The sequence below is a fragment of the Prionailurus bengalensis genome, chromosome E2 (genome assembly GCF_016509475.1).
Source record: "Prionailurus bengalensis isolate Pbe53 chromosome E2, Fcat_Pben_1.1_paternal_pri, whole genome shotgun sequence".
NCBI classification, from domain to species: Eukaryota; Metazoa; Chordata; class Mammalia; order Carnivora; family Felidae; genus Prionailurus; species Prionailurus bengalensis.
In genome coordinates this window covers 14,661,823-14,683,605 of record NC_057352.1, presented here as the reverse complement: position 1 = coordinate 14,683,605, position 21,783 = coordinate 14,661,823, and the positions used below count along the sequence as shown (strand labels likewise).

Below are 21,783 nucleotides of genomic sequence, written 5' to 3'. Positions count from 1 at the left end.
AAATTAAAACTCAGTATATGCCTATCCCATGACCCAGCAATCCCTAACCCACAAACCCTCAACAGAAAGGAGTGTGTGTATTTATCAAAGGGCACATACAACAGCAACACTCACAGTACCCCCCCATCTGCAAACAGACCGGATGCCTACCCACAGGAGAATGGACAAGCAGTGGTAAATTCATACAGCAGAACGTTCTTCCACTTAGTACGGACACATACAACAGGGACAAAGTGTAAGCAGGTCACAGTGAAATAAAAGAAACCGGACACAAAGCAACACATCAAGTGTGAGTCCGTTCACAGCAAGTTCAGAACAGACAACGTCACACCACTTGTTTAGGGGTGCACTTCTCACTCATAAAACTATGCAGATGGGGCACTTGGGTGCCTCAGTTGGTTGAGTGCCTGACTCCTGACTTCGGCTCAGGACATGATCTCACTGTTTGTGTGAGTTCAGGCCCTGCACTGGGCTCTGCTTGGGATTCTCTCTCTCCCTCTCTCTCTCTGCCTCTCCCCACTCACTCCCCCCTTCTCAAAATAAATAAGCATTAAAAAAAAAAAGTGCAGAACGTCAAGGAAACAAATCTGCAAAAGTCAGGAGAGCAGGTAGCTTTGAGAGCAATGGAGGGGGGATTTCTGGGAGCTGACCATACTCTATTGTGGTTACGCAGGCCTCTGCTCTGCATCCATTTGTTATACCGTAACCATACAAAATGGGCTTAATGTATTTTTCCATATTTTATAACAACAACAACAACAACAACAAAAACTATAAAAAAAAGAAGCTGGGTGGGAGGGCGCCTGGGTGGCTCAGCTGGTTGTTTAAGCATCCAACTTTGGCTCGGGTCATAATCTCACAGTGAGTTCAAGCCCTGCATCAGGCTCTCTGCTGTCAGAACAGTCCTGCTTCAGATCCTGTCTCCTCCCTCTGCCCACCCCCCACCCCATGCTTGAGCGCACTCTGTCTCTCTCTCAAAAATACACACACACACACGCAGAGCGCTTAAAAAAAGAAGCTGGGTTAGAGAGTCCAGAGAATGCAGGAAGCTGACATCGGGGCTCCTGGCGTCCAGGGCTCGCCCACCCCAAGGATGCTCTGCTTGGATTTCCCCCTCAAGAACACCACGTCACCAGTTGAGTAAGAAGGAGCAATCAGGGGTCCAGAGGATCGGAATTTCAACCCCAGGCTCTGCTGGCTTCCCAGCTGTGTGGCCACAGGCAAGGGACACCCTCTGTGACTGTAGTGCTCCCATGCCTACAATGATCCCACTGGAGATGGGACATACACCCCAGGATGGAGCAGACAGCACACCCCAGCCCCACAGCCTGGGGAGCAGGCTGGTGTGGGGGCAGGGTACCTTCAGCTCTGCACAGAAGCAAGCTGAATGGGAATGAAAACCGCTGCTCGCAGTGATCTGTTCTGAACAGTGACAGGGGAAGGCGACTGACCGGGGGTCTCCAAGGAGACTCGGACCACTCTGGCAAGCTTTTGTTTGTTTAAATAGCCGCTGACTACAGGAGTGTCACTGACTTACTCTATCGTTATGTCTCAAACGCTCTATGATAATTTATTTTAAAACTTCTTTAAGACAGAGTCACCTGGGGTGCCTGGGTGGCTCAGTAGGCTGAGTGTCCAACTTCGGCTCAGGTCATGATCTCACGGTCCGTGAGTTCGAGCCCCGCGTCGGGCTCTGTGCCGACAGCTCAGAGCCTGGAGCCTGTTTCGGATTCTGTGTCTCCCTCTCTCTCTGCCCCTCCCCTGCCCATGCTCTATCTCTCTCTCTCTGTCAAGAATAAATAAACATTAAAAAAAAAAAAAAGAGGCACCTGGGTAGCTCAGTTGGCTAGGTGACCACTCCTGGTTTTGGTTCAGGTCATGATCTCACGGTTCGTAAGTTCAAGCCCCGCATCTGGCTCTCCACTGACGGTTCAGAGCCTGCTTGGCTCTCTCTCTCCCTCTCAATAAACTTAACAAAACCATTAAAAAAACTTATTTGAGACATTTTTATTCCCATCTATTTGATTCACGGGTGTTATTTATTGCTCAGTGGTTTCCAAACTGTAGTAGCTCCTTCAGAAGCTTCATCTCACAGTGCTGGAGTCAGATCCATGACAGGCAACTTAGAAGATGATGCAGGGCCATTGAGGAGAGGCCCTAGTGGCAGCCTTGGGAAGGGACCAGGTCCCGGGAAGGGTCCTTCCAAACCTGTTTCCTCATTTGTAAGAGTAGGGCTGCTTGGCGAGGGGGTAGGGCTGTTGTAAAGCCTCGCTGAGCTCTCGTGCTTCTGTCCTCACATCTATAGTCTGGGATCCTGTGACCACCTGAGTCAGAGCCCATCCCTCCTGTGCTCAAACGCTCCGTGTCCCCATCTTACACAGAGCAAAAGTCAGAGGCCTTACAGGAGCCTCTGAACCCTATGAGGTCTGCACGGTCCTCCCTTTACTTCTCTAAACACACTCCATTTCGACGATACCTACTCCTGTGGCTCCCCCAGCACACCAGGACACCCTTACCTCAGGGCCCTTGCACCTGCTGCCCCTCAGTTGGGATACTCTGCTCCCTGGTATCTGCAGGGCCCCACCCCACTTTCTTCAGCTTCTGCTCAGGTCACTTTCTTTGAGAAGCCTCCTAGACAAAAGGGAGCACCCACCCTACCTCCCCTTACCCTTTATTTTTCTCTATAAGCACTTTATTGCTGGTGTGACCATATGTATTTACTTAGTTATTATAGCTTATTGTCGACCTCCCCCCACTATGATGTCAGCATGGTAAGGGCAGGGGCTCTTGCCTGTCTTGGGCCTGCTGGATCCTCTGAGCCTTGCAGGGTGCCGGGTATACAGTGGGTGCTTCATAAGTATTTGTGGAATGAATGTGCAGAGTGAAGCCCTGTGCCCAGAACAGGCTCAGAGTAAGTTAGATTCCTTTCCTTGCCATTTATCAAGTTCTTTTTTCTCTGGCCCCCTCTCCCTGACCTGGTTTCTATGCCAGACAGCACAGATGGCACAAGGAGGCAGGAGGGGAGCCGAGGCTCTGCATCTCCTGGAGCTGGAGACAGCAAGGTGGGGCTCCTTCCCTGTGCTGCAAGCCCCAGGAGCCTGTCGCCTGCCCTCTAGTCTGCCTTCCCTACAGCTCCTGGAGGAGGACTTGCTCAGGAGATTAAATTCAAAGATAACAGGGGCACCGGGGTGGCTCTGTCGGTTAACCATCAAACTTGGGCTCATGAGTTCGAGCCCCGCATCAGGCTCTGTGTTGACAGCTCGGAGCCTTAGGATTCTGTCTTCCTCTCTCTTTGCCCCTCCCCCACTTGCACTCTCCCTCTCAAGAATAAGTAAACATTAAAAAAAATTATAATCCAAAGACAACGGGAACCTGTCCTTCGACAGGCGGCTCCTGCTTATGGGAATCTGGAAGGAAAGGCTCACGGGGCGAGCGGAGGTTAACAACTCCCTCATGCGCCATCCGCAGCTCTGTGAACTGGCTCCGCGTTTTGGGAGGGCACTTCAACAAAACTAACGAAGTGGAAAATGTCCCTGTCGGAAATTCTCCTGCAAAAAATGCTTAGGAGGTTCGGAAAATGCACAGAGGTCGTCCTAAAGCGGGGTTTCTCAATCTCAGCAGGAGTGTTATTTGGGGCCCGAGAATTCTTGTCACGGGGGCCGCTGTGCACAAGGGAGGTTTAGCAGCATTCCTGGTCTCTACTTGCTAAAGCCCACGGCACACCCTCCCCTGAGTTGTGACTATCAAAAATGTCCTCCCCCACTACCAAATGTTCCCTGGGGGCAAAGTCACCCCCCCACCCCCAACTGAAGGTGTAGCTGCTGAAACAGTGAGAGCCCGGAAGCAACCTAAGTGCCTGCACAACGGGTCTGGCTCTGTAGTAGTGGCTGATGTGACCACACCAAAGAGTGAATGAGCGCCTGTGTCGCACTCGGCACACAGCACACGCCAGGCGACCTAAGCGCTCGGTACCTGTGAATTCGACCCTCCCAGGCACTTTTATAATCTTTTTTCCCCCCAATATTTATTTTTGAGAGAGACAGAGCACAAGTGAGGTAGGGGTACAGAGAGAGGGAGACACAGAATCTGAAGCAGGCTCCAGGTTCTGAGCTGTCAGCACAGAGCCCGACACGGGGCTCGAACTCACGAACTGTGAGATCATGACCTGACCCGAAGTCGAATGCTTAACTGACCGAGCTACCCAGGCGCCCCGCCCCCTCATCCCTTTTCTGCAACACCAACAAGTACACAGCACACGGCCTAATTCTGATTCTTTCTCCACACACTGACATTCTTGAGCCAGTCGTCCTTGTCACCGTCCAAGTGTAACTGTCTTCTACAGCATCGTCTTCAGAAAAGCCATCACCCCATCATCGACAGTGGATGTTCCAGGGAAGAGTACCTTAGGCTGGAGGCCAGGAGGACGTACGTGTTTAAACAAAACATTGCACGCATAGGGGCGGGAGTCAAAGTTGCCTCCGGGACCAAATGCGCCTCAACTTCAGCTCTGCCACTTGCTGCGTGACCTTGGGCAAATCACTTCCCCTTTCCTTGCCTTAGTTTCCCCATCCGTAAATTAGAGCTAAGAACAGTACACACTCCAAGGCTGCTGTGAGGCATAAATGAGTTAATCCACATAAAGTCCTTTGAACTTTGCCAATGTGGCAAACGCTCAACACCTATCAGGTGTTGTTATTTCCTCTGGTGGGCAGAGACACAGGGACCCTCACTTCCCACGTCGCACATCTCTGTACTACGTGAATTTTTACCTACTCTACCTCCTTGGTACAAAGGCAGCATTAAAGATACTTTTTTTCCCTTAAACACCACACACTCCCCCCAGCTGCCCCATCTGTCTGCTTGGAGCAGGTAGGACTGGAAGCAGACTGAAGAGTAGGCGGGCTGCAAAAGATACCGGGACAAGAATAAGCACAGAGCAGATTTCCTTCTCTTCCTTGCCACCCCCGCCCCACACCTTCCCCCTCACCCCGCCACCTAGGGCCTTGCAGAACCCACAGAAATCATGGCAGATATCGAAGTCAGCCTGGTCACGGGCTCCAAACACACCGACTGCACCAGGCTGCAGCTGTGACAGACCCTCCAACCAGAGCTCTGACCCTTCCCTCCCCTGCTTGGGGATCACATCCAAGGCTTTTGTGGAGACAAGGGCCCACCTGAAGTGGCCCCCGCCTATTCTCCTGCCTCATTGATCAGCAGCACCACCCCCACACACACTTTCCCCTTCTCCTGGTCCCTTGAACACTCCTTGCTCGCTCTCTCTCTCTCTCCCCCCAGGGCCTTTGCACATACTAGTCCCCTACCTGGCACTGCTCACCCATCTTTACCTGCTAAATCCTCATTTCCTCAGGGAAGCCTCCCCCGTCTGTCCTTGCCCCACAATGAGTCACAGATCCTCAGACCTTAGCCTTACCTGTCCCCTCACAGCACTTACGTCTAATGTGCTCAGTCACCTGTACAATTATCTGGGTAATGGTGCCTCTCTCATTGGACTGGGAGCTCCACAAAGCAGGGATGGGAGTGTCCTGGTCCCCACTGTGTCCCCACCACAGGCCGGGCCTAGAGCTTTCATTAACTAAGGGTAGCGGTAGCAAACACAATCCCAGCTTTGGGGGCCAGAATTGTGTCAAGTAAAGGCAAAACAAAAAAGTCCTGAATTCATTCATTCCACAAACCTGGCACTTAGGCCATGTCAGCACTGCTCTACTCACCAGGAGGCAGCAGTGACCAAAACAGAACTCCCTGCCCTGGGGGAGTTTGGGGGAGGGGGGGGGAGGGTGGTCAGGCCTCAAAATGAAGCTAAATGAATAGGCAAATTACATGCTGTAACAGAAGTTGACAAATGTCACGGATAAAAGCAGCACACCGAGGACTAGGTCTGTGGGAAGGGGTAAGGGTTTCCGGTTTTATCCAGGGTGGTCAGAAAACGGCTCCCTGAGATGGTAAATGGGAGCAGAAACCTGAGAGATGAGGTAGCCACGGGGCCAGGGGAAGAGCACTCCAGGCTGAAGGAGGGTGGCACCAAGGCCAGGGGTAGCCTGCACGAGAGCCAGTCAGGAGGGTGGAGGGGAAGGGGGCACGTGTGACTGCGGAAGCCGGGGTGCCTGGCTGGGCAGGGCCTGGGAGTTCACCGTAAGGGCTGTGGCTGTTTCTTAGGGACAGATGGGGAACTGTCTGGCTGGAGGTGAGGCGGGATGCGGAGCTCCTGGCCGCACTGAGGCGGGGGTTGTATCACAGTCGCCTTCTCCAGCTGTCCCCGGAAGAAGCCCTATGCACTGGCCCGACACCCTCACCTTCTGGCTCACTTGGGGACCACAAGGACCCACATTTTACCAAAGAGGAAACTGAGGACAGAAGGACTGAGTACCCAATGCTGGGCAGCCAGGACGCAGGCGAGGAAACTGGATCACGTCCGTCCCAGCCCTGTGCCTCTTCCACCTCCCTCTGCCCACACTCAAGAGGCCGAGTCTCCTCCCACCTCCCACATCCCCTCCCACATCCCCAACGCCCTGCAACCTGGGCGCTGCCCCCCCCCCCCACCTTGTACACAAACACAGGCGCGCACAAGTACACTGGACCCCCCTCCGGTCTGGCTGAGGGGTTCCGGCCTCATAGGCTTTGCTCCATATCATCATCTGCCTGTTTCCCTGGCCAGCAGCTTTGAGGCAGGGTCTGGTGGCGTGAGTCCCCTCCTCATCCCTAGGGCACCTAGGAGCAAACAGGCAGCCTGACCCATGGCTAACATTTACTGAGTGCTCACAACGTGCCGGGTCTGGATTCCCATCAATTCTCCTAGCAACCCTGGGAGGCAGATGCTATTACTATCCCCATTCTTCAGAAGAGGAAACTGAGACCCAGGGAGAATACGTCACATGCCCAAGATCAAGATCACACAGTGGGTGAGTGCAGGAGATGGCTGATCTAGCCAACAGAACTTTCTGTAATAATGGAAATGTAGCTATAGCGGCTAGTGCAACTAAAAAACTGAATTTTTACTTGTATTTACACTTAATTCACTAAAACGTAACCAGCCACACACGGCTAGTGGCTGGCCTCCTGGAGGTATAGCTGTCCGGGACCTCTCTGATGAAGCAGTGGGAGGCTGGAGGGGCCCAAGGGGCTGGATGACCCCAGCCTGCCGAAGAGAAGCTCCCATGTGGCTCCATCACTGCCAGCCCGGACCCACTCAGCCCAGAGAGCTGAGACAGGGCTCAGAGGCCCAAATCCACCCCCAGAGGGCTGGTCAAGTCAAATCCTGACTACTACCTCCAGGCCACACAGGTCGCTTCTCTGAACTTCAGGGTCCTCATCTCTAAAACAGGACGTTACTACGAACCTGAGCATGTGCTTATGTTATCTCAAAAGATGCCTTTTTTTTGGCGGGGGGGGGGGGGGGGGGGGGGGGGGGGGGGGGGGGGGGGGGGGGCAATCCAGGGTCATCATGGGGACCCAACGATACCTGCTTCAAACACAGCAGGGGATAGAGCCAGCACTTTGGAAAAGAGGTGGTAATGACACAAAGGCCAACTCCAAAGTCAAGGGCCAGCCTGAGCCTTAGTTCATCAGAGCTATGGAAGAGCAGCTATGTTAATACTGTCACTAGTTGGTTAAAGGGAATCATCCAGATGATTCATGACATGCCCATATTAACTTGTTGAAAACAGCTAAAAAAAGTAGACAAGTCGCAGACACTACCCCAAAAACACATGCTTAATACCCGCCACTACCCCCCACCCCCTCCAGGTCTTTGGACACCAGGCTGAGAAGCACAGACTTGCCTGCCAGAGCTGAGCCCTGCCACCCTCCTCTCCCGCCACCCCACGCTCCCAGCTCCAGTGGCAAGTATTCAAGCGTCACCACACTGAGGCATATCCCACCTCAGGACCTTTACCTATGCTGCACCCCTGCCTGGCCCGTTCCTTTGGGTTTTCATGTCAAGGCCTGAATGCCTCACCTTGGGAGCCTTCCCCAAGTTCCCCTCCCACCAAGTCCAGCCAGATCTCTGTTCCCTTCCTCGGCGGCACCAAGCACTTGTACAACAAACGCTACTTCTCTGCCTCCTCCAGCAGACTGGATGCCACTCCCTGGCATCTAAAACTATACACGGCACATAGTACGTACTCGATAAATTATCTGGTGAAAGAATGGGATACACAAATGATCAAAAATAGCCACGGGCTGGCTCCAGAGGCCTTTCAGGAATCAGACCCCAAGGCAGGGGTAGGGGAGTACCTCCCAACCTTCACCCCCACCCTTGGCTCAGGGAAAGGAAGAGGCTGGCCAAGGCCGGGGCTCTCTGGGCATTAGGGGGTGGAGAGAGGCAGCTGTACCCCATCTCCAAAGCAGGAATCGAACAGAGCTAATCCAGTCATTTCCAGAACAACTGAGGCCTACTTAGTGCTGGCTCTGTCTAGGAGAAAAGAAAACAAAAAAGATCATTTGGAACAACAGTAATGAGAGGTGTCTGGCTGGCTCAGTCAGTGGAGCGTACGACTCTTGATCTCAGGGTTGTGGGTTCCAGTCCCACATTGAGTGTAAAGATTACTTAAAAATAAAATCTTTAGGGGGCGCCTGGGTGGCTCAGTCGGTTAAGCGTCTGACTTCAGCTCAGGCCATGATCTCAAAGTCCGTGAGTTCAAGCCCCACGTTGGACTCTGTGCTGACAGCTCAGAGCCTAGAGCCTGCTTCGGATTCCGTGTCTCCCTCTCTCTCTGCCCCTCCCCTGCTCATGCTCTGTTCTCTCTGTCTCAAAAATAAATAAAAATATTTTAAAAAATAAAATAAAATAAAATAAAATAAAATAAAATAAAATAAATAAATGTCTGACTTTGGATCAGGTCACGATCTCAAGACTTGTGGGTTCAAGCCCTATATCAGGCTCTGTACTGACAATGCGGAGCTGGAGCCTGCTTCAGATTCTGTGTCTCCCTCTCTCTCTCTCTGCCTCTCCCCGGCTCATGCCCTATCTCTCAAAAAAAAAATTTTTTTAATAAAAAATATTTTAATAAAAAATATTTTAATTTTTTTAAATCTTTATTCATTTTTGAGAGAGAGAGACAGAAGGTGAGCAGGGGAGGAACAGAGAGAGGAGACACAGAATCCGAAGCAGGCTCCAGGCTCTGAGCTGTCAGCACAGAGCCTGACGCAGGGCTTGAACCCACGAACTGTGAGATCATGAGCTGAGCTGAAGTTGGATGCTTAACCGAGCCACCCAGGCGCCCCCCAAAATAAAGTATTTTTAAAAACACCACCACCACAACTAATGACCTCAGAAACAGTGCCATGGCATTGATCAGAGGCAGAAGAGTCAGTCTTAAAGAAGCAAACTTAACCCCAGATAGAGCTGGGTTCAAATTTCATGTCTGTTACCAACTAACACTGTGACTTTGGGCAAATCTAATAACCTGCATGGGCCTTCATTTGCTCACCTATAAAATGGGAGGAAAGTTACACTGAGCTCCCAGGTCATGGTGAGGACAGGTGAGAGCAGGCGCTTCAGGCCTTAGGCCCCAGAGCAGGGCCCAGCACAAAAAGGCCACCCTGCTAGCTCTCAGCAACACAGCATTCTATGTAGCTTTCTGTGCCTCAGTTTCCTAACTACCAATGGCAGTGACTCTTACCCACTCATAGGCTGCTGTGCCGGAGCTCAACGCATGCGCAGGCTGCTCAGCGTCATGTATGGCTTGAGGGGGGCCAGGGGGCCTTGGTGACGGGTGTGATGAATATTCCTCCCTAGCCCTCCCCGGCAGGAACCTCACTCAGCTAATCGGCCTGCCACCTCCTCCCACCGCTCCATCAACAAGCCCAGGCTGGTTGCATCCAGAGCCTCTTGGCTGCTCTCAGATGCCCAAGCTGACCCCGGCTGACCATCTCCAGCGGCAGCACGGATCCACTGGAGCACCGTCCCAGGAGGCCCCACGTCAAGGACTTTCTGACAAATGAGATCCCTGAATCCACCCTACAGCCCGCTTGGAGGGGATGTTCCCATTTCCACTGAGCAAAATGCACCTCAAAGAGTTGACACAAGGACACCAGCGTTCCACAGCAACCAAGGGAGAGGCCAGGAGCAGGGTGCAAACCCAGGTCGGCCCGGACCACGACGCAACAACCCACCTTATGATGAAGACCTTGAAATCAGGCCAGGGAGGGCTAGGGAGAGAGGCGACAGAGCGGCAGCTGCCCCAGTCCCTTCGGAAAGGGCTCACGAGGTGGCAAACCAAGGCAGGCTTGGATTTCTGGCCTCACCCTTAGAAACAACATCTGCGGACGAGCTTCCTGGGCAGAACGGCTGGGCTCGAGGAACTTCCTGCACGGACCTCTACATGTAGGTCTTCCCTTAGCCAACCCCGGAGCGCCTTGCTGTCCCCTGCTTCACGCACCCAGTGCAGCCAGGCTCTGCTGCGGGTGCTGAGTTGGCGGTGGGTCCTGCCCCCAAGGGGGGCCAGGCCCGAGCTCCCACCCCCCACCCCTGCCCCTCCCACCCCCCCCTGCTCCCTCGCTCCCTCCCTCCTGGTCCTGCTCCCAGGGCTGTCTCCCCTAGCTGGGCCTCTTGCTGCTTGGCTGGTTGTCCAGAAGAGCCTGCCACGGAACCACCCCACCGTGCAGCCCAGAGGCCTGGTGGTTGAGAGCCTTCCACTGAGAGCTCTTGGGAAGCTGAAGAGAGGCCCAGGGAGGGGTGTCTCTAGTCCTCCAGAGGCCTGGAGATCAACTGCAAAAGACACTCCTTTCCATCCCTTCCCACCCCAAAGGCTTTCTCCCCAGGAGAAAGACCCCAGGAGGTTTGCTCTGAGGGTCTCCACTCCTTCCAGGAAGACAGTTCAGAGACAGGCTGGCCCCTCTTACTGCACTAAGTATGAGGCTCAGGTGCAGGATTAGAAGCCACTTTCACCCACAATTACCAAGCGCCTTGCTGGTTTGGGAAGACTCTGGAGCCACATTGCCCAAATTCAGAGCCCGTCCCCAACACTGCCAGACCCAGCACAGGTTACCGAGGTTCTCCAGGCTTCTGCGAGGTGGGAATCAGAGCCGATTCCTCCTCAATCTAAGGGACCTTCACTCAAGTCTTCCCATGCTCCTTTTACAGCACTCTAATCCCTACCTACATGTCACCTCCTCCAGGAGGCCCTCCCTGATCACCCCAGCTAAAACACAGTAATATCCCCACACTCTCTTTCCCCTGATCCCTATTCAGTTTGCCTTCATAACACTTATCACAAACTGATATCCCGCCACAGATTTGTTTGCTGGGCACCTGTCGCCACTAGAAGGTAGGCCCCTAAGGTCCGGTCTTCCAAGTTCTAGAGCCACACCAGGAATGTGGCAAGCCCTCTGGCATACAAGCCGAGTGGAAGGTAGAATCAGTCGAGCCTTCATCAGGTATCACCGTTGTTCTGCACGGTTATTTGATATTAAGCCCAGCTGTTTGCATTGGGGAGGGGTAGGCACAAATCACCTCACCAAGCCTCCCCCCATCTGTCCCTAAACGGAACAGCCATGGGCCCTGGGGAATGCGGTGTGAAAACCACAGAGGAGGGAGGCGACCATCACCCTTGGCCGTTTCTAAGGCAGTGATTCTACTCAAGGGGGAAGTGGGAGGCATGTGAAACTCCCAGACCGGCTCTAAAATCCACCCCCCACCCCGGGCAAAAGCCTGAGTGAGAACCTCTTATGGCAAAAGGCACCCTCTAAATCTGACCACGCTGCTCCTCAGAGCAGTCTGCAAGGCTCTGACCCCTGCCCGCTCGCAGCCCCTGGCCTCCCCTCTCACACCCGCCCCCTCACTGAGGCCTCTGTGCCACAGGTCCCTGACCTCGCCAAGCTTTCAACTCTAGCACTGTGGTTCCCCCCCACCATGCCCCAAGGCTGTTCCTTCTCCTCACTCACCTGGTTGATCTGGGATCAGCTGGGATCAGCTCTGAGGCCTTCCTGACAGCTCAACTAAGGAAGCTCCCAGTCACACCTCATTTTAACCCATTGCCCGGCACCTCCCTTTAACCTGTCATTTCTTCACCAGGTTTAGGGCTTGTCTCCCTCAGCTCCATGGAGGTGGCGCCTCTGTTGAGTGTACCACCATGACCCTGCACCTGCACACAGCAGGTGCTCGATAAATGACAGCGGATCACCAAAAAGCTTCAGCTCTGCAATGCCTTAGGGATCAAATGCACACTTCTCCCCCCCCCATCCCCCCACGTGGCTCTGCACAGGTGACTCCCTCCAGCACTTCTGCTACTCACCCTGCTCACACCCAACCTTCTGCCTCAGCCTTCAAAAGGGCTGTTTTCACCTGGGTCAAGGCCCTTCCTGCTACTCCTGGTGGGCTGTGGCACATACAGGAAGGAGGGTTAGAAAGAGCCTGCCGTCTGAAAAGGAGCTAGGTAGAGTCTGACCTTGGAGGAGCTCTGGGCAGCAACTGTGTGGGAGGAGGAGGCAGCCTGGGTACTGCATTCGCCACTCTTTATTTGATTATACGTCCCCACCCCCGCCCCAACCCTCCAAAACCTGTTTCCTCCTTGGGAAAATGGAGATGCTAATTTCAGCCAGGCCCTCCTCCCGGTGTTCCCTGACAAGGATCTGGTGTTCCCTGACAAGGATCTGTAACTGGGGAAGGGCCTTCAGAATCCTAGCAGAAATAATGAAGAATTACAATTGCTAAGATAATCTGAGGGCTCATCGTGTGTCAGGCACTCTTCTGAAATAGTGAGAACAGGAAACGTTTGCTGGAGACTGTTAGGCCAGCAGGGCTGTAAATGCTTTCCACAAATCAACCCATTTACCCTTCACAACAACCTACCAAGGGGAATTCTCATCCCAAGACACAGACAATGAAAGCTCAGAAAGGTTGAGGAACCTGCTCAAGGTCACACAGCCAGGGAGTGGTAGGACCGGGTTGGAACCCCATGCTCAGATAATCACTTCAGTGCAGCTCTTTACAGGGGTTAGAAACCAGGACACGGATTCCTGGATTCTGGCTGGGCCAGGCTGGGGAGCTGGACACCAGGACGCCTGAGAGGGCTGAGGGTAGGGTGGGGGGAAGGACACCCTGAGGATGCCCTCAGGACTGCCGACTGAGCAGCTGCGCAGTGCCACGCAACATTCTAGAAGCTTCTTGTGGCTTGACTCATGAAATCCACACAGCAGCCTCAGTGGGGGCCGTTCAGAGCCCACTGCACAAGGGGTGAACACTGTGGCCCAAGGTCACACAGCCAGAATGTGAAGGCACCAGAACCTGCACACAGGCCCACCACACCATCTTGTGCAGGGACATCTAACACCAGGGCCCCTGGTAGCTAGGTCATCCCCTGCATGTCTCCCCTGCTGTTCTCTCCTGGCTCCCAGCACACACTATGCACCAGCTTCAAAGACGCCCTGGCTCAACTCTGAGTTGGGGGACCAAGTTTCACCAGCAAGTCCAGAACCGCTGGACTGGCTGCCCGCAGAGTCCTGGGCTCCCAGGCTAAACGGAAGGGTAGGCCCAAGGGTGCAGCTGGCAGGGTCCAGGGCAGGGCCTTGGAGGTGACAGAGACCCACTCCAGGTTGGCACCTGGTAAACAAAGAACGCATGACACCAGGGGCAAGCTGACCTGGGTTCAAAGCCCAGCCTGCCGCCTAGGGTCTGACAGAGGGCAAAGCGAGTCTTCCTCTGAGCCCCAGTGTCTCATTCCTCAAAATGGAGAGAGACACCATATCCACCCCCGGGGGCAACTAACCCACCGCTCTAGTTATGTTGTCAACAAGAGGTTCACTGAGGCCAACCAGGCCCACGGGTTCCCGTCACGGTTCTACTACTTCTGGCTGTGACACAGCAGGAAAATCATTTCGCTTCAGTGTCTCAGTTTCCGTATCTGTAAAATGGGCATCACACGCCTACCTAGCTCTTAGGACTCTAAAAAACAGGCATTATCATACTTACCCCATAGGTGTGTTTTGAGATTTAAATGAGGTCATGGGTCTAAAAGAGTTGCCGCATGCCTGACATAACAGTGGATGTCTATTCACTGGCTCTGGAAAGGATTTGCCTGTCTGTTGTTTCCCCTTCTAAAACAGATCGTGACAACAGTACGTGTGGCTCTAGGATGTGAGTGTTCAGCACGCTAATCCATGTGAAGCATTCTGAATAGTGTGTGGCACACAGAATCCACTCGATAAACATCAGCCATCAATCTCATGATTATTGTTTTTATTGCTGCTGTCAACCCCATCCAGCAAACCCTCTAAAAGTTGGCAGGAGACCAGAGAAACAAACCCCAGGTGGAGAAAAATTCTACAGAGCCACCACGGTCTCGAAGAGACTCCAGGGCCATTCTCTAGGAACCACAACCACAGAAGCCAGTCAGCTTGGAAGCCAATGAACCAATGATGTAGACCAGAAGCAACCATCTGCCCCCTTCGACCGTATCACCAGCCCACGTTAGCCAGGTCAATCAGGGACTACAGCCAGCCCTCCCGGGAACTCCAGACCCAGGGCAAAGGTTACCAGGAAAGCCAAGGTCACAAGTTGGCCTAGGGAGCAGGGGCAGTGGCTCCAAGCACCCACCCAGTGACCACAGTGAGAAACTAGATCTGTGGGGGATTTGGCTACCCGAAGTCCTTCAGAGAAATCTGAAGGGTCGGGCTGGGCCAGGGTCCCCCCGCCCAAATCCCCTTGGCCTATGCAGAGAGGAACAGCTGGGAAAACAGCACTCAGCCTCACGGCCGCCTAATGGTGAAGCCAACTGTTATCGCCTGGTGGGGAGCGTAAACATGGCACACGACAGAAGGCTGTACAGCTACCCTAGGGGAGACGCAAACAGCCTCATGGCCAGGATGGAGGAGCCCACCATGATCTGTATTGGCCTGATGGGCACCTGGCTCATCTGCACCCTCCCCCCCACCCCCACCACAAGGTCTGGCCAGGACTGAACTCCCAGTGCTTCTCTGTCAGGAGAAAAGTGAACAAGGTTGAAAGGCAGACCACAGAGGACCCACCTGATTACTCTAGCAGAGGCCTCTTGCTGAGCCCAAGCAGCCACCAAATGAGAGGATGCAGGTCTTCAGAATCCCAAGGATCAAGATGTCCCCAGCCACCTTGCCTTGTCAGAAAAGGTGTTCTTCTAAACACTCCTTCCTCCTAAGGCTTAACAAGCAGACCCAGGGGACATGGCTCCTCAAATCTAAGCTCAGTACCTCCTCCCCTCCCTAATACGGAGCAGAAAGCTCAGGAACCTTCAGACAGTGGCTTCCAAGACATCTCCTGCCCACAGAATCAAAGATTTGCTCCAGGGGTACCCCACACACCTTAAAATAAAGCTTAATAATATGAAAAGGTTCTGCGGTAGACAACAGTTCCAGTGACCAAACAACAATCTCAGTGACCATACAATTTCCCCCCAAAGTCATCAAGAAGTTCAACAGCGATCCTCCCTGCTCTAGCTCAGGGTAAACCCCCAAGCCCCACCCACCAAACTGGGGAGGCAGAAGCCCTTCCTCAACACTCCGCGTTACAGCCCTCCCAAGATACTCCACAGAACACCCACTGGGGGCTGTCCCCCACCCCCGCCCGTCCTCTCAAAGATTATAAACAGCACAACCCTCCTCCTTTGATACAGAGCTCCTCCACGCTCTCGGGATGCCCCCCCCCGCCAGCACTTCAGTGGTATAACCCACAAGGCGCTACCCCGGCCGCACTTGGTACGGCTCCCTCCCCAGCAGTTCCCCCACCTCCCCAAACACGCTCAAGGAACTGCTCCCACAGCCCCGAATAGGTACGGCCCCCTACACTCTGTAAGGCACGCACACCGGTCGGGCTCTCCCTTCCCATCCCACTGCCTCAGCCCCCAGCTCTTCAGTGGTTCGGTCAACGCACTTTGGTGTGCCCCCCCCCCCTGCGCCGCCTCAGTGGTACGGCCGGCCGCCCCCGCCCCCGGCCCCTCAGGGCTAGTCTGACCGCCCCCGGCGCGTCCGCCCCCAACTCAGTTCCGGAATGGGGGCCCCCGAGGACCGCGGTCCCCGCCCGGCGGGCACTGGTGGTACAGCCCAGTGCCGCACTGCGGGGGGTCCGGACGCGACCATCGTGGGGGGGAGGCGCTCAGGGACACGCGCTGGCGCACTCACCTGTCACCGGCAGCCGCCCAGCCTTTCCGGCGGGGCCCTACTCCCGCCCATCGCCACGCTGCGCTTGGTCCCGCTCCTTGTGTTTCCTGGCGGCGGCAACTGCAGCAGCAGCGGCAACGCCTTCTCCGAGCCAGGCCCAACGGCTCGCGCGGCGCGGCCCCCCCGCCCCCTCCCCCCGGCCCCCGCTTACCGCCCCCTCCCACCCTCTGGCCGGAAATACCGCCCTCTCCCGCCACAAACAGGAACTGACGTCAAAGAGCGAGAGATGAACTCGGAGAGCGCTAGAGCGCAAGCGCAAGAAAGGGCAAGAGGCTGACTCAGAGCAGGACGCATGCGTACAGCAGGCAAGTTTGGGTCGATGTGGGTTACGGAGGTGCCACGCGCAAGCGCCCGACGGAAAGAAGAGACAGGATGGCGCAGGCGCAGTAGGACTCTGACACCCGCTTTCCCTAATGTCTTGCCGCAGTGATACTTCCCGGCAGCCCCTGGTCTTTATTTACATACGCTTTGATCTCGCTTTACTGTGATCTCGCCTTTCCTCCCAGTTCCGAGGCTCTTAAAGAGCCCCGGAGCGGGGGTTTTGAGAGTTGTCTTTTCAGTGTGTCCCCTCATGATGAGTATAGGCTCTGAAGCCTCACAAACCCAGCTTTGCATTCATTCCCTTGCTGGTGATTGTAGGCAGAAGACTTGACTGGTTTTCTGTGCCTCTGAATCCACATCTGCAAAATGGAAACAGAGCTGTGTCACCAAGCTATTGGACTTTTTAATGTTAAACAGAACACTTTGTATCAATTAAACATTCTGTGACTCCAAATACTAACCCTACCTGCTCATCATATACAGTATGTGCAATTAAGTAGGGATTGGACTTTTATGGGGTAATTTGGGCCTGCAAAGGCCTTAAAATCGCCCTGTAAGAAAAGAGCTTTGCACAGATCCTGGCCCACTTGTTAGCTAGTGTACTAGGCCCTAGGAGACATCTGTCTCCCAGAACTTTCTCATAGGTTGGGTAGGGCCTGCTGTCCTCAATTTGGGTTCCAGTGTGCCACGGAGCTTGGCAAGTAACACATTGGTTAGTGCATACTTCTAGGAGGCCTAGCTGGGAAGTGAAGAATCTTAGGTCCACCTAAGTCTGTGAGAGTGATGCAGAGGCAAGTATGGCTCAGAGGCGGGCCTTAGGTTCCCCAGAGGTAAACCTAATACTGGAACTCGACCTCAGCTAATGGGTTTTCCGCTTGGAACTTGCTGTTCTGTATTCCTTCTTCATGGGCTTCCCCCATCACAGCCCTGACCATTTTAGTGTCTTACTGTCTGGTGATAGGTCTGTCTCCTCCACTGCACAGAGCGCCCCACCAGGGAAAAGACCGGGACTGTCCCAGTCATCACTGTGTAGCTAACACTGCCCAGCCAAAGTTCTGGCACAGAGTATGCTCTTGCAGATTTTTTGTTTCAAGAATTAACCCGGGGCACCTGGGCGGCTCAGTCGGTTAAGCGTCTGACTTCAGCTCAGGTCACGATCTCACAGTCCGTGAGTTCGAGCCCCGCGTCGGGCTCTGAGCTGATGGCTCAGAGCCTGGAGCCTGCTTCCGATTCTGTGTCTCCCTCTCTCTCTGCCCCTCCCCTGTCTCTTTCTGTCTCAAAAATAAATAAACGTTAAAAAAAAAAATTAAAAAAAAAAAAGAATTAACCCTTCCGCTCTCATCTAGATTCAAGATTACTGTGGCCTACCCTCTTTGCCCCTTTCCATGCCCAACAGTTCATGGCCCATTCCCCTATTTCTGAGTCTTCCTTGAGCTAACTGGAACCCCTGTCCCTCCTGGGATGGCTTACAACACATGGAGGATCTCACTGAAGCCTTGTGTACAAACTCCTTGGGGTATCAGTAGTCAAGGGTAATGACCTAGTACACACATAGGTATACTTACCTGTAGATAGATAGATAGATAGATAGATAGATAGATACCTGTATGAAATGAAAGTGCCATCAAATACTATTTACTCATAGGCACCATACACTCGGATTTTTTTTTTTTTTTCAGTGCTTTTTGAGGCCCTGCTGAACTGATTTTCTGACCCTCTACAGGGTCTTGCCTTTCAGTTTGAAAAACACTGGTTTGGGGGTGAACAACACTAGATGGCTTTGGAGATAGGCCCTAGTTCTAATCCTGCCCTTCCTGCATCCTTTCCTGTCAAAATAATTTCACTTCTCTGAGCCTGCCTTTCTTCACTGCAAAACAGTAGCAACAGAATTTATCTAGGGGCGCCTGGGTGACTCAGTCGGTTAAGCGTCTGACTTCAACTCAGGTCATGATCTCACAGTTCGCGAGTTTGAGCCCCGCGTCAGGCTCTGTGCTGACAGCGCAGAGCCTGGAGCCTGCTTTGGATTCTGTGTCTCCCTCTCTCTCTGCCCCCTCCCCCGCTTGAGCTCACGCGCGTTCTCTCTGTCAAAAATGAATAAACATTAAAAAAAAATTTATTTAGCAATTGTAACAGGCCAGTTTCTGTTCTTGACACAGTCCCACCAATGCTGTCCTATTGCTGTCAACACAATCTTGGAGGTTAGGTGCAAATTAAAGGGCTTGCTCAGGATCCCAGGACACTTTAGGGGTAAAGGCAGGATTTGAACCCAAGCAGTCTGATACAAGAGTCTGTGCTTTGAATTCATATCATGCTATAAAATGGGAAGTGATAGCCCTGTTTCTGCCCCATGTTGCTTCTTAATTATCTTAATTTGGGGGCTTCAGTCTCTCAATTTCCAAATCAAGGGTGATTGAGGAAAAAATTCCCTAAAGCCCCAAATCATTCTATACCCTTTCATCTATTCAGCAAACTCCCCGCCTGTAACTGTAAATATGGGCGGCACAAGCACTTCTGGGGAGATGGGCCAGTAGCTTCTCATCTGAAGGTTGCCCAAAGGCCTCTTGAATCTGAAAACAGTGATTAAGGATCCTTCCCTGAGGGGCCAGTAGGCTCTGGTTCGTGAGTTTGAGTCCCAACGAGTCCCATATCAGGCTTTCTGCTGTCAGCACAGAGCCCACTTGGGATCCTTTCTCCCCCTCTCTCTGCCCCTTCCTCTCTCTCTCTCAAAAATAAACAAACATTAAAAAACAAAAACAAAAAGCCAAACCCTTCCCTGAGGGAAGGAGAGGGTATCTCCTCCAAATCCCCTTATGTCCCCAGAGAGCAGAAATCAGGCTCGTTTCAACCCTTGTCAGAGTTTGGGCTGCCAGTGCATGGGCCAGCCAGAAAAAACCTCTTTAGTAGCCCCAAATGGGGAGCTTCCACTCCATCCCCATGGGGTTGGGGGGGGGGGGGTAGTCTATGGCAGTGGTGGAAGTGGTGGATCTGGCCACAAGGGGGAGCCCTCCCTGTCACACGGGGAATCTAGAGAGGATTCCAAGAGGACTCCGACGTAACCCCCTTCTTCATCCTAAGCAGAGCATTTTCAGGGGAGAAAGTCCATAGCACTGATCAGATTCTCAAAGAAGTCTGGAACTGTTTAAAAAAAAGGGGGGGGGGCTCCTGGGTGGCTCAGTCAGTTAAGCGTCCAACTTCAACTCAGGTCACGATCTCACGGTCCATGAGTTCGAGCCCCGCGTCGGGCTCTGGGCTGATGGCTCAGAGCCTGGAGCCTGCTTCGGATTCTGTGTCTCCCTCTCTCTCTGCCCCTCCCCCGTTCATGCTCTGTCTCTCTCTGTCTCAAAAATAAATAAACGTTAAAAAAAATATTTTAAATAAAAAAATAATAAAAAAATAAAAAAGGTTTTCTTTAAAAGAGTTTCCCATGTTATACAGAAATGTTGAAATATCTTTGACTCCCTAGCCAGAATACTAAGCCCAGCCCTAGCTGGATGCTACTGTTTGGGAAGATCCTTTAGAGTAATTTTAAGTGGTTGGCAGAAGTACAGATAAGCCTCAGGGATTCTGTAAATGTTGGTTCCGGTTTCCTCTTTGTAAAATATGTTTCTGTTTCAAAAACTGTAATGGAAGTCACCATGCATCGTGCCCATTCAACTTTTTAACACATCAGAGATTCCCAAAACGTTTAAGTGGTCATGCGAAGCTAATGCACTTATACGCAGACCATGGGATGAAGCTTTTTCTACTCTTAGAAAAATCGAACACTTTTCCCACCTGATCTGAACACACAAATGGCTTCCCATCCCACGTGGAATAAAAGCTGAAGGCTTCATCATAGCCTTCAGGGCCCTATGCGAGCTACCCCTGCCTACCTTGCCAACTTCATCGCCACCTACTCTTGCCCTTGACCACCATGTCCTAGATACGGTAATCTCTGCCCCTCCAAAAAAAACAAGCTTGTTCCCACCTCAGGGCTGTTTCACTTGCTGTTCTTTGGCCTGGACTGTTCACTCCCCGGATCCTCATGTTTGCACGACTGGCTCTTTCTTGTCTTTCAGAACTCGGTTCAAATCTCACCTCACCTAGAGAGGCTTTCCCTGGCCAACCCAAATCCAAAAGAGCCACACCGTTACTATTTCTGTAGCATGTTTGAATTCCCTACCTAGCACTTAACACTCAACACTATTCTTGTTGCTCATCGTGTAGCTGTCTTTCCTCAAAACCAGAATAGAAATTTGCCCCCGAAGGTGACTACCTTGTCTTGGGTGGCACCACGGTATCCCTACCTCCTAGAACAATGCCTGGCACATAGTTAGGGCTTGGGGATCAGTAAAATACTTGTTGACTGAATGTGGTTTTTGATTAAGAAGGTTATAGCAAATGGGGTGAATTTGACTTCAGGTCTAAACTTGTCCACTAACAAAAGCCTGAATAATAATCATCTCTTAACCTTTATGAATGAATTCCCACCTATCAGGCACATTGCTAAGAACTATACCCATGACCTTGTTAAATGTTCCCACAGGTGGAAGTCTCTGTAAGGCTTATTTTGCAGAAATAAACATAGGCGCAAGGAGAAGTCTCTTACCAAATACCACACCGCTGGAATGTTGTGGCGGCCAGATCCGTTCCCACAGGTGTCTCAGGCCAAGCCCCTACTTTTAGACAGAGCGCTGTGCTTCACCCGTCTGGGTCCAGATTTGAGAAACAAAGTCTCATTTTATGCGGAAGTATATGGATTTGAAACAGCGAAATGCTTAAAACATAGTGTCCTACATGATTAATAAAAATTGGGATGATACGAATATCACCTACTGTTTTAGGGCACCAGGGAGGGAATCATTTCACAGCTGCCCAACGCAGTGGTGTATAAACTATTCCCGCTGTTGCCACAAGATGGCGCCACATGAACTGGCCATTCCTGCTTGCAGGCATCGAGCCTTCCAGGAGCAAGAGGGGGGGGGCCTTCCTTGGTGCCGTTACTTAAACATTCTCGGTTTACAAGAAAACTGTGACAGCTAAATGCAACACATGATCCAGAATTGGATTGTGAGCCAGTGGGGAGAATGGCCATAAGGAGCATTATTGGGACAGCTGATAAAATTCAAGTATGAACTGGTATTTAGATGAGTCTTGTATGTTAAATGTCTTGGTCTGGATAGTTATACTGTGCTTATGGAAGAGAATGTTCTTGTTTTGGGGGAATACACACCGGGGAATTAGGAGGTTAAGGGCCATGACGTTCTCCAACTTAACTTTCAAATGCTTCAAAACACAACATCCATATATGTATGTATGTGTGTGTATGCATGTGTG

General features: G+C 52.5%; 2 protein-coding genes across 3 annotated transcripts in view; both read right to left on the bottom strand.

The window, feature by feature from the left end:
• The window catches only part of AKT2 (AKT serine/threonine kinase 2), a 52,258-nt gene extending 35,956 nt beyond the window's left edge, over nucleotides 1–16,302 (bottom strand). The window contains exon 1 of one of the 2 annotated variants that reach the window (XM_043598901.1): nucleotides 16,108–16,302. The gene's annotated coding sequence lies outside the window, so the exon portion shown is untranslated. The remainder of the gene's footprint in view (nucleotides 1–16,107) is intronic. The other variant, XM_043598895.1, reaches the window with a different exon arrangement.
• Nucleotides 16,303–16,617: 315 nt separating this feature from the next.
• The window catches only part of CE2H19orf47 (chromosome E2 C19orf47 homolog), a 37,264-nt gene continuing 32,098 nt past the window's right edge, over nucleotides 16,618–21,783 (bottom strand). The window contains exon 9 of the mRNA XM_043598892.1: nucleotides 16,618–16,826. Coding sequence (XP_043454827.1) covers nucleotides 16,762–16,826 — 65 coding nt within the window. The 3' untranslated portion in view covers nucleotides 16,618–16,761. The remainder of the gene's footprint in view (nucleotides 16,827–21,783) is intronic.